General features: G+C 40.1%; 1 protein-coding gene across 9 annotated transcripts in view; it reads right to left on the bottom strand.

Annotated features, from left to right (window-relative positions):
- cacna1da (calcium channel, voltage-dependent, L type, alpha 1D subunit, a) overlaps nucleotides 1-13,234 on the bottom strand; it is a 73,396-nt gene that overhangs the window by 37,240 nt on the left and 22,922 nt on the right. For all 9 annotated transcript variants that reach the window (XM_084348368.1, XM_084348369.1, XM_084348367.1 and 6 more), the window contains exons 4-8: nucleotides 7,492-7,631; nucleotides 2,493-2,668; nucleotides 1,866-2,018; nucleotides 991-1,187; nucleotides 507-610 (exon numbers count right to left, since the gene is read on the bottom strand). In XM_084348368.1, coding sequence (XP_084204494.1) covers nucleotides 507-610; nucleotides 991-1,187; nucleotides 1,866-2,018; nucleotides 2,493-2,668; nucleotides 7,492-7,631 — 770 coding nt within the window. The remainder of the gene's footprint in view (nucleotides 1-506; nucleotides 611-990; nucleotides 1,188-1,865; nucleotides 2,019-2,492; nucleotides 2,669-7,491; nucleotides 7,632-13,234) is intronic.

Below are 13,234 nucleotides of genomic sequence, written 5' to 3'. Positions count from 1 at the left end.
GGTTGATTTGATTGATATTTGTGTTTTCAAGACATAATTTGGCTCTGTATTTTGTTGGTAAATACTACATACATAGTTTTTTGTGCTTTATTGTCTAATTTTTTCTAAAATGTGTTAAAAAACGTAATATGTTACATGATTATGATAGAGTTGTTAAAATAGTAAGATTACAATAACATTTTTAAAAAGGTAACTAGTAATCTGTAACCGATTATATTTAAAAAATTAACCTTCCCAACACTGAGCTTTGAATACTGCAGACCAAACCCACTGCACACGTTGCCTCTTACCCACTCAGCACACCCAACACAAGGTTTAACACGAAAAAGGAGCCCAGTATGATCAGGCTAACAAAATAAATCCAAGGCGTTTCCCATCCGATGGCGTCGTTGACCTACAGGAGCCAAAAAGTAGCCGGTTAACAAACAGAAACCTATACAAGAACAGAGAACCTCGAGCCTGAAATCAAGCAGGAGGTCTCTGTCTGCAAAGAGAGGAAGGCTTACCCGCTCAACACACCCAAAACCAGGTTAAGCACGAAAAAGGAGCCGAAGATCACAAGACTGACAAAGTACACCCATGGAAGCTCAAAGCCCATAGCATCATTCATCTGGAGGAAGAAGCACCACCACAGAGGCAGAAGAGCAGCGGGAAGAGAGAAAGAAAAGAGTGAAATCAGAGGTTAAAGGTAAAGAACAGCAGAACAAAAGTTAGACAAAAGTAGCTCTCTCTTCAGATGAAGATCTTGAAGGGATACTTTAAGTGCCAGGATAGCATCATGTTGTTATTGGGAGTTGTTGCATGCACTCAATCATTTAGTCAATCAATCATATCAGAGTGATAAGAGGTGCCTCGGGACATTATCAGCAGCTTCATCGTTAGAATGTCACTCTCATTACTGTTGTGTGTCTGATCCGAGGAGACATTTAAGCCGAAGGCGTGTGACAGTCACAGGAAATTGAACTGGGAGGGCAGGGCGAGAGCACTCACCCAGTACAGTACGTCTGTCCAGCCCTCCATGGTGATGCACTGAAACACCGTCAGCATGGCAAACAGGAAGTTGTCAAAGTTGGTGATGCCACCATTGGGACCTTGCCAGCCTTCCCTGCACTCGCTGCCGTTGATGGGGCATTGGCGCCCGTGCCCTGAGATCGCACATGGAGCAGGTTCCTCTTCTGCTAACCCATCTACAGACGGAGAAGAAAGAAAACTGTGTATGCAATCGTCGGAGTGTGTTCAAGAAGTGCTGAAATGATTTCAAAGGACCCCTCAGACAACTTCATCAGGCTCCCATCATGTTTCCACTTATTACTTCTTCTATCTGGCCGACAAATTAGTTCTTCACTTTATCCCAGTTTACTGCAAATGTATATAGGTTAAAACAATTGGTTGTCTTGATTGATAGTAATTGGTATCAGTATCATTACTTCCTATGACCAACAGAAACTCACACTTCAAACCTTAAGTTGTCCTGGAGGACAAATGGTTTCGAGAGAGGTGGATATCTTTTTTTCATGGAGTGTAATGTGACCGCCTCCCTCCTCATGTGCAGGTACTGTAGAAAGCTGCTGTTTTCAGTCGGTATTTCTCTAATGAACATGCAGAGCAGCACCATGCACAGTGTCTAAGTAGCCCCCCGAGGAGAGAACAACCTGGCCAGTGGCCACCAGGTAATTTGAAGGGAGTCTAAACTGTAGGAGCATGTCCTTGTGATGATGGGCAGTAGCTTTAAGAACCGGCTACTTTGAACATTAGATAACTAGTTAAAAATGTTTGTTAAAATCACTTTTACAGTAGTCAGAATACAAGATGTGTAGACTAGAAAGATGACTTGATATTAAAGCAGAAAATCGAGAGGGCCTTACCTGAGCCAGGAATAAAGCAGGTTGCGTGCATTTTACCGATGAAAAGCTCCAGGCCGATAATAGCATAGATGATGATGACGAACAAGACGAGGAGGGCAATGTGAAGGAGAGGGACCATGGCTTTAATGATGGAGTTCAACACCACCTGTAAACCTAAGCAAGGAGGAATATAAACACATTAAACAACGCGTGGCTGTACAAAAATAAGAACTACAACTGACTGATGATTATTATATAATTTCACCGTTTTCTCTACAAATGTAATACCAGTTTCAATATATATATATATATAAATATATTCATATATATCAGCACATCTACGACCACATATACTGCTGTCCAGTAACGTGTCAGAAGTGTTTACTCTGAGTTCGTTTGTTTGTATTACAGCCACAGCTCATGTCTCTAGGGCGCTGATGTAGATGTTGAAGGGATGTTTTTGAAAACAGTCCCTGGGGAGGGAACATCGACCATCTGGACTCGTCATGTGTAACCTCTCAACCTACAATTCACTGGGACTCATCATGACTGACAACATTATACATATAATATACACAGAAAATGTGTGGTGAATCTGACAAATGGGGTTACGCTGGTATGTTGAGCTCAGCCCCTCTCAGTACTTACTGGGTACTCCTGAGACCAGCCGCAGGGGTCGCAGCACACGGAAGGCTCGAAGGGCTTTAACATCAAATCCACCTGGTTTACCCCCGTGCCCGTGCATTGAAGGATGGTTACTATTTTCTCCTTCGCCTTCTAACTTCTCCTCTTTGGTCAAAAGCTCCAAGACAACACTGAAGAGTCTGTCAGAAAACAAAGGAAGAAACGCACATTATTAGTCTGCCAAGGAAGACAATCTGACAAGGGACAGTCGACTCATTGTTTTAGTCCATTTTCAAGAAAGGAAATGCAAAACATTTGGCCATTTCAGCTTCCAAATGTGAGGATTTGCTGCTTTTATTTGTCATATATGAAGGTAAACTGAAAATCTTTTCAGGTCTGGTCCAAAAACAAGTTGATTCATTAAGAAAATAATCAACAGATTCTGAAAATAATCCTTTGTTAGAGTCCTAAATATTATCATGTATAAATCTTTACACTTTCACAGTAGATGGTGCCTCAAGCAGTACTCTAGAGGTGCTTTTTTCTTATTACAAAAATTTTACTTATTACACACACATATTACTACTGTATCACAACCATCAGATACAGATGTTTATGATCTTATTGAGACACCATCTTGAAATCCAAAAACTGAACAGAGCACAAAGATTTTAGAACTAATCATAATGTGTGTTTACAATCACTTTACCGTACTATTTGTTTTTCATGATCGTTATTTCAAAGTGTATACATTTCATTCATCTACAATGTACGTTTGTTGCTTTCTCAACTCATTATTACAACACTTTCACTAATGTAAGTGTGGAGACCTAATTTACCTGATGGGCTACAGGCTAAAGAAAATGGTTTTATTTTGGTGTACCTAATCTTCCAACACTTACTGTCTTAATTAATTGTGTCAACAACAACATATTATATTACACTAAAGAGCTGATAAGTTGTGGTTACTGTGTAGTTAATGTTGCTAATTTGGTCTAATACACACACACACACACACACACACACACACACACACACACACACACACACACACACACACACACACACAAACAAACACACACACACACACACACACACATATACATACAATGATCCCTCAAACTATTATTTAGCTGTGGAACTATAACGAAGGATGTGTCATCAGTTTACTTTACAGCCACCCACAAACCATATTGATATCAACGGGATACAGCTGACTTTATAAGTCTACAGATATATGAAATACAATGCACAGTTAAGAGATGAGATAAAAACTGGTCACTGAACACTTGACTGGTCTAGTTTCCATAAATGTATAGTATATTTTAACCCTTTGAGCTCTTGTACTCTTCATATCCCTGTAATGCGTACAATCTCGGCTGTGTAAGTCACTAAACAATAATGACTGATGACATTTTTGAATCTGAATAAAACATATATAAAACATGGAAATGTAGAATACACAAAGAACATATTTCTTAATATTAATTCCTATTTCTCTCCATCTCCTTCTGACTTGAACGATCTACCAGCTTCTCTGCTTCTCTGGTGCCGCATGTGTATGTAACTCATCAACAATATCCAGTTTATTTTAGATCAATTTAAACAGGATAACCATGCAAACATCAACCTCCCACGAGCAGTTTGGGGTCGTCCACTGGAGGTCAGTTTCATGGGGTTAAGACCTGACAAAAAAACAATTATTTATTTTCAATATAAAGTCAGGGGCAAAGCTGAGAGTCACCTCCACAGTCTTTCCTCCATAGCAATGTGAAAGTCTGACCTCCAGTTATAGGAAGCGTTCGGTTGCAGTTGCTGCTGATTTAGGTGGCACAACCAGTTATTAAATTTAAGTGGGTCAAGATGCACAAATACGGATGTTTTTAAGCAAACACCGATAATCACTTGCTTGTCCTGGCTGATACCGATAACATATATAACACATATTTTGTACACTTTTATTGAGGTGGGATAACTTTGTTCCTTCAATAAATGATCACGTAAGAGCTGTATTTAGTTTCCTCAGGTTGTCGTGTTATATTTTGTTTAAAAATCTGAAATAATTAAGTGTGACAAATATGCAAAAAGTAGAAGAACTCAGGAAGGAGGTAACTACTTCTTCACAGCACTGCATGATACAACAGATATATCGAGATCTGCTTTCTTCTGTAGTCACAAAGTGAAATCAGAAGTGAACAAATCTTTTATCAAGAGAGAGGACACTTCATTACAGTCAGCTAGATATTCCTCACCTAGCCAAGAGGGAAATCATCTCGACACATCACATCAAAGCTGTGGACTAAAAAGCAGTGAATGAAGCTGCCGATAGGGGCTGGAAGGAGTTCTGAGGGCGTATCAGCGCAGTCTGCTCAGACTTATGTTATACTGAGTCACAGCTGTAAGACTGACCGCCTGCCACTGGGGTTTCATTACTCATTCAGTCATGTTCAACAGAAAACCTCCCATCACATATCGACATCTTTTTACTGAACATAACTGAGAGGAGCCGCTTTGATAAAAGGGATGCGTCTCCTCAATATTTAAGGAATCATATAAGTGGGTTTAGCCTGTTTACTACAGATCACATGTTCTTCTTTACAATCACTTAGCAAACAACCAGATATAAAAAAAAATGTCCAACTGCTTTGGCATCCATTAGTTTCAATCTGTATTTCTGGAAACATGTGATGACCCCTCCACTAGGTGTTCCTGTTCCTGTTTTGTGGAGTCACCACCTCCTTTCTTAATGAAAGATTCCCTTGTCCCATCGTAGCTTGGCCTGTTTTGTTACAGACGTACATAAGCACCCACACATGCCCACATTACTGATAACTGACTTACACATGCTCTTTCATACTTTATTATATTTTTGTAAATAAATATGCCTTCTGTACATATGGCAACCTCGCCTTTGTGACAGTATAAGAGCCAGGCTGTGACAAACTCTTTCATGAGTCTACCAATTGATTTTTACACTGTACAGGTTAAATGGAAGCAACTGTTACCTAGAAAACTAGGAAAATGTACATCAAAATATATAAAACTGCACAACAAATATTTCAAAATGAACGTAATATCATCTAATAGATTAGAGGTGGAATAAGAACCGTGCTAATCCAGCATAAGGCTGCTCCTGGCTAAAGTAAGTAAAAGGAAATGGACAAATAGGAATCAGAGACCGCTGGGCCCACAGAGACCTGTCTCCACCACAACATCTCGGATCAAGCTGTCGGGCGAAACTGTTCTGAGCCGACAGAGCTCAGGATGACAGTGGGACGAGGAGAGGTGGACTCTGTGTTTGTAACATTGATGCTTATTGCTCACACATAGTCAAAGCGGATGGACAGTGTTTCCAAGATGTTTAACATGTGATATGAAGATGCAGACCACGTTATCATCACATCGTTTTGCTGCTGTTTACAATCCCCCCAACTCAAATTCAAAAGATGCTCTACGTGTTTATGCACATTTGCATATTAATAACTGTATATATCTTCTGTAAGTTACGTAGCATAAAGGAGTTTATGAACATCCATTTCGTCATGCAATCCTATGTTGTATAATGACGAACTACCTTGTACCTCTTGTACCTTTTAAAAGACATTAAAATCCTCCCTAAAGCTGCAGGGAACTACAGATAAGGGTATTTATTCGTTACAGGTTTCTCACAGGGAGTTCACCCTTTAGAATTACACATCGTCATTTAGTCCACTGTTAATATAAAAATATTTATTTATGCAGGTTTAAGAGTGCCTTATTTGTACGTTGTGTTTCCTGTTTCATAATTAGTCACCGCTAGCTACCCTAAAAATGTTGTCTGAAACTCACTAAATGTGACCTTACTGTTAGCCTTTCCTTGCTGCACACCTAATTTACATTTCTGACACCCACGTCCTTTTAATACAATTGTGTTTTTAATACATTACGCCACACTTCTATTTGACTTTGTTTTCATCAGAAAAAAGAAAAAAGGATTTTTACAGTATTACACTTTACAAGCCTTCATATTTGTCTTGCATTTTAACACTTTCCTCTCTATGGAGAGCACTGAAGCCCTCAACGAAGCACAGCTGAATCATCAAGCGCCCATAACCCTTTATCTAACCTCTGTTAAACCATAACGTGACCTGCAATAATCAATAAATACAAGACACGCGAAAATATTGAAGCCAGCTGGGAAACGGAGTGAACTTTGACCTTCGACGTGAATTTAAATAGCCCATTCAGAGCCGTATTGGCGCAGCTATATTTTGACATCAGACACTGGCAGCGTTATTTTAGTGAGGCAGTTCAGTGATTTAGCAGCAACAGTCACTCTTCATAGCAGGAGCAGCCGTCTTTGCATTTGACTGCATGGCAAATCAACCCTGCATGCTGCATACAGACAGAGATCTGACCCAGCTACTCACTGGACTGTGTGTGCTAGAGGAGAGAAAGAGGAAGGAGAGAGAGAGAGAGGAAGGAGGGAGATGGAGAACAGAGAAGCTGCGATGAGGATGAAGATAACGCGAGCAGAGTGTGCAGGAGATAGGAATGAGGGCAGAGTCAGGTGGGGAAGTGTAAAGAATGAATTTGAGGGATCAGAACGGAAGGGGGAAGTATAAGAACGTGCCACAGAGACAAAGCAAAGGAGGATGGGAGAGTGTGAGCGAAAGACAAGTCAGTGAGAGGAGAGGGAGAAATGGGAGGGAGTGTTGGAGAAGAGATGAAGTATGGAGAGATGGTGACTCACTCCAGTGGTGGTAAAGCTCTGATTTATTCTCTCTGTCTTTTCTGGGTCATATACTGTGGGTGTATGAGGGTCTCTATTAGCACTTGGCCGCTTGGAGCAGAGGCTTAACCAACTTTAACTTTAACACTGACTGCCTCTCTCAGAAACACTGTAAACTGTCAAACTGAGATCAAAGTGCACATCCAAAAAAAAAAAAAACCTGCAAAAGATCAGTTATGGCAGGTGATATGTTAGTTAAAAACAATACACACTATGTGTAAGTAAAATTAATTATCTGAGATAAGGACTCACCCGATGACGACAATGACGAAATCCAGCATGTTCCAACCGTTTCGCACATACGCGTTCTGGTGCATCACCAAACCATAAGCGATAATCTTCAGAAAGGTCTCGATTGTGAAGATGATGAGGAAGGCATACTCAACTGTTTCCTGCAGACACACAGAAAAAAGACAAACAAAGCTCTTTAATAGGGACTAGATATGATTGATTATCATGAAAAAGCAGGAGCATGGTATTAACACAGCGTGTTGGTGGGACAACACACACAAATACAACGTAACAAGAAATCAACCTGAAGTGAACAGTTCAATCCAACGCTGTGGTACTGAGAAATGTGTGAATTTAGTTTTCATTCTCTGTATGTATTTTTCACCTTTACAAAGAGGTTTACCTGAACCAGGCTGTACAATAATAATACAGCCGCAATCATACCCCAATCACTGGTATCGGGAAGGAAGAAAATGACAACATATTTACGGTCAACTACGTACAGTGATCTACAGGGTTATCTTTTGTATACCATGACAGTTGAGATTCAAAAATAGGGATATAAACACAGCTGTCAAACTGGAACAGAAATCCTTTGATTAGCCTTAACACAGAACACTTTTGTGGCAAAACATCAAGGGAAATGTAGTCCTAAGCATAGTGGACTGAAAATTAAAGACATGGTGTCTATAGAGACGGACAAGATATATAAATTTCACAATATCAAACAACAATAGAGATAAATGATATGTAAAACATCAGGCTACAGCCCTCATAGAACACAGATCATTTACAATCTACTGAAGTTTATTCATTACAAAACAATCATGTCAAAATCCTGATTCAGACCCAGTGGTTGCAGTGGGTTTAAGGAGTGGATTCGTACCATTACAGTAAAAAATACTTAAAGTAGAAATTGTTGCTCACTACTGTCCTGTCATTAGAATAGGTTTCTGATAAAAAATACCTACAATATAAATCACTTTTAAATTCCCACATCGTTGCCAAGTTATTCTTTTATTTCACATCTTGTTCCTTTATACCTATACTGTGTGTGTGCACCAGTATACCAGTACTGTACTGGTACGCAATTAGTACAAAAAATGACACAGTAGAAGGGGAAAAAATGTGCTGTACGTTGCCGGCCGTAATTCAAAGCATTGCCTTTTGTTTTATCCATGACAAAATATATGTTGTATTTTTATGAATATATTAGAATGTTGTCAATAAACTTAAAACAAACAAACAAATTAAAAAGGTGCATGCTGTTACACAAATGCTAGTCACTGTGATGGCTGCAATCAGTAAAGCATCAACAAATGGGATATTTTTTGATCAGTAACTCAAACTTGCTGAGCCACAGAAAAGGAGAACGACTATACAGTGGAGTTCAACAGCGTTACATGTTGTTATTCATCAACATCTGAAAGTCCAATCAAACCAAAAGGTAAAAACGCTCATTCAGGTGTACTGCGTATTGAACCACATTGTTTAACCAGAGCAGCAAAATCTCACCTTGACCTCATTCTGATCTGGTTCTCACATTGTCCGACACTTGTCTCAGCACATATTCACAGAACACCGTGAGACCCGTGACAATATGAGAAACCTATTTCTTAGTTTTTATCTAGTATCACGTTAAGCTGTTTGACTTATTAATAAACCCAAGGCCTTAAAAAGATTGAACATTTTGATAGTGAACACACCACAAAAGCTAAAGTGGATGGACAGCTGAACACTGACATGCCCGTACCATCTGAATAATGTATGTTACGGTGTGTGCTGTGTCAGCCTTGTTGTGTCTCGTTTTCGTTTCCCTGTTGTTTTTCCCTACCTGTTTCCCCCCTCCTTTTCCTTCACCTGCTCCTTCCCAGTGCGTGTGCTCGTGGGCGTGGTGTTGCCGCTGCAGCAGAGTTGAGATGAGTTGATGAAGCACCTGTGCTTCATCAACTGCCACTAGATAACAATGATCTTCTCTTCACTCCGGGGTCCGTCTCTACCGGTGACTCTCCACGATCATTCAGTATAGTATCTTGTGTTTTTTGTCCTTGTGTGTTTATTTGTGGATGTCTGCGTTTTTGACGCTATTTTTTGCTTGGTTCGCGTGCAGATATCCGCCGTCTCTCTGCTCAGCTTTCTGCTCCGTGCCCTCTCTAGCTCACCTGTGTTGCCGGCTTCTTCCCGGTGAGATTACCAGTGAGACTACTCAACCCTGGCGCTCATCACCACCTGCTCCCCACCTGCCTGCCCTCGTCTTCGTCATTCATCTTTATTGTTGAAATAAACCCTTTTACTTAACACCAAACCTCGTGCCCCTGCTTCTGGGTCTGCCAGTAACAAAACGTAACAAACTAGTCAACATTCTGCACTTGTAATCCAAAAAGAAATCCTGTTCTTACTTGCTTTGAATATGAATTAATAATATGTGAGATCAAGATAAATTGCACAAGCTTTCTCAGCCAGTAATCTTTTGCAACTCAGCATTGTGCCTTTGTGGGAGAAAAAAGGCAAAGGTAGAATTAGGAGTATATAGTTTAGGTATTTCTCGTACTTGTCTGTATATGTTTATTTCTATTCTATAGTTGTTGAATTCACAATTGCTTTGACAATGTAAACGTCCGTTTTCAATGCAAATAAAGCTCCATTGAGCTTGAGAAAATGGCACAGAATGGGTGAAAACACTGAAAGAACCAGTCGGAGGTCTCTCGCTCACTGATGCATGAATGTATCTGAAAATGGTTCAAGAAAAAAGGGACTAGCACACTTTGAACAAAATGACTGTTTTTAGAGGGCATGCAGAGATTAGAACCAGTGATGTAACTCAGCAGTGCGCCTTTCTCAGGTTGTTTCAAAGACAGGCAGGACACGGGAACACCGAGCCATCAGGTCGAGGTCGACTGGAAGTGAAGCGGACAGCAGAGGCACACGGAGCTGTGTGAAGGTGGTGTGTGCATGTTAGTGCAGTGAAATGTGTGAGATGCTGGAGGTGGACACACCACAGGGTGAGTCAGCTGTTCAGGACAGTCCTGGGACCTCCCTGGAGATATGAAACCAGAGAGAGGTCCTCTTCATCTTTTATGCATGAGGCAGGTCAACGAAAACCCTGCACACAGGCTGGTATTCATAATATCTGTCTGTCAACACAACATCATTTAACTTTTCACACGGGATGCCCACAGGCTTCTTTTTTAATACACAATACAGACAAAAGCAAAGAGCCACACACACATATATAACATCATATACTGTACATAATAACCTCTTCCGCCTGAGGGAGTCCTTAATCTCCTGCTCTGTGTTCTCTGCGGACACCATAAATGCAAGAGCACAGAGGGCTGTGGGGCTCGTTTTCCCAGCAGTTTACTGCTGATTGTGAGAAGCACTTAGCCCACAATAAGAGACATGGGCCTCTTTGTTCGTGAAGTAAAAGGTTGAGTTGAGCTTAGGGCTGCTGCCTCTATGACAGAGCAAGTTCGGGCCAGAGGGAGTGGAGAGAACAGAGCGATTCAGACGCAAGGAAAGTGACGGAGTACACATGAGTACAAATTAAGATTTTATATGTCTGCCAAAGACATATAAATGTGATGTGGACACATTTTCTACGTGAATTTAGATTTAAAAGTTGTATTATTTATATGTGTATGTTTCTCTTGAATTGTCCACAGCACGCATACATGGCACAAATTAGTAACAGCGGACTCTAACCCCCTTTCTTTCCTTCTTTTAAATGTATTCCATTTGTTTATTTTCAATACTTTCTTAATTCATTGTTCCTTGTTGTTATCTGGGCTCTACAATCTGTTGACCTTTACTAACTGTAGAAATCCTTCAGCGTTATAATACTGGGTCAAAAGTTCTAGCATCTGCTTTAATCCCTTTTCCATTAATGGTTTTCACTTTGTGTCCTTTGCTACATCCTTGTGTTTATTTAAGTGTGTATGAGTGTGTGCTAAGGTTTTATTAGCGTAGGTTGTGGGTTAACTGTGTGTAGGCATTTATGTATAGACATATTTATGCATGTTTATTCAATTGTAGGGGTGTAATGATCCATCCATCTGGATGGATATATCAAATAAATGATTAACAATGTAATACCATCGATGCAAATTAAAACATTGATCAATATCATCATCTTTAGGTATCACGAACAAATCCAATCGAAATTGTATTGTTACAAACTTTGTGATATCGACAAATATTGTATTGTTGTCCAAATAATTCAGTCCAAACTATCTGAAACTAGTGATGTACATCCCTGCTCAACTGCATTTATCATAGTGACTTTTAATTGATCTGTCACATTATCGTTACATTGACATTATTACAGTATTTGTTTATTACTATTATGGACTGATATATAACTGATTGTATGTCTACATTTGTTTGACTAAAGTAACTAAGGAATATTGCCTTTTGTGTGGTCCACAACAGTAATTAAGTAATAACTGTAAAGATACTGAAACCAGCATGTAATACAGCATGTGAAAGCAGCTTTCCAAGGCACAGTAAATTTATGCAAATTGCCACTTCCTGGTTCGTGAAAAGCATGTTAAATATAATAGCAAATGATAACCATTCGCTCTCAATTAACCAGCAATTTATCCAGTCATCAGCATGTTCAACTGCAGATGCAGAAATAGAAAGATAGAGGAAGAGACGGAGAGAAAGAGAGTGAGGAGAGAGGCCGTTGGGGATGACCATAAATATCTCTGACTCATCTTAGTTTATTTGTGCTGTAAAGAGAGTCACTGTAGTATGTTTCCTTTTCTCATATAGTTTACGCATATCATCAGCAATTAATATGTTCACTGCACATGCTGCTGTTCTGTTAGGTATACATCACAACATGATGCATAACGCACTCACGCACACACACACGGCACATGATTGTATCCTAAAATGCACGCTAACCGCACATAATAAAAGCAGGAAACCTCACGGCACAGTGCATGTTCCTCCTCAACCCCCACAGCCGCACAGACCCTCCTTTGCCACGGGATGAGTGTTCATGTCTACAGGCACGACTCAGCTCATCTCACACACTCACAGGGCTCAGATCACCATATGACAAAGGATGCCAACCCGCTGAACCATGCACTCTTCTACATAACTCGCCATATGATCGAGCCATGCGGACTGAGGCGATGTAAACCTATTAAGGATTCAGATGGGCCTGTGTGCAAACCTCAGGAGGCTCTGTGCGTCCTCCTCCAGACTACACGCAGAAAAATCACCAATTAAATTTTGTGCATGCGCACTAATAAAGAGTGGAAATGGAGTCATAACATTACAATAAAACAGCTTGTCATTGCATGCATTATCATTTTTTATCTAAGTAGAGCCGGTTTTTAAAGTCCAGCCTCCTGAAGTGAGACAAATGATTCAACAAGATATAGCATCTTAATTAAAAGCTCTAGAGGTGTTGGCAGTAGTTTTATGTCGCCTGGACGGAGCCAGGAAAGGTTCTAGCTAGTCTTTGTGCTAAGCTAAGCTAAATACTGTAGCTGCTGGCATTAGCTTCTCATGTGGCATCAATCGTTTCACAAAACTCGAGCATTCACATATTGTCAAAGATGTTTCTTTTATAGTACGATGCAGAAAAACAAACACAAAGTACGGAGATAGTATGACATTGAAGGGAGAATAACAAAGTCAAGTTGCAGTTTATTTATATCAGGGCTGCCAAAACCTTTGCTGTTGGAGGGCCAAAACTGAAACTTAACAGTAGACCCCAGGAGCCTACAGCAAACACCTATTGTCTAAA

The sequence above is a fragment of the Pagrus pagrus genome, assembly GCF_965226575.1.
Source record: "Pagrus pagrus genome assembly, chromosome: 3".
In the NCBI taxonomy this organism is placed as follows: Eukaryota; Metazoa; Chordata; class Actinopteri; order Spariformes; family Sparidae; genus Pagrus; species Pagrus pagrus.
The sequence above is the reverse complement of the archived record's forward strand: the minus strand, read 5'-3'. Positions and strand labels throughout refer to the sequence as shown.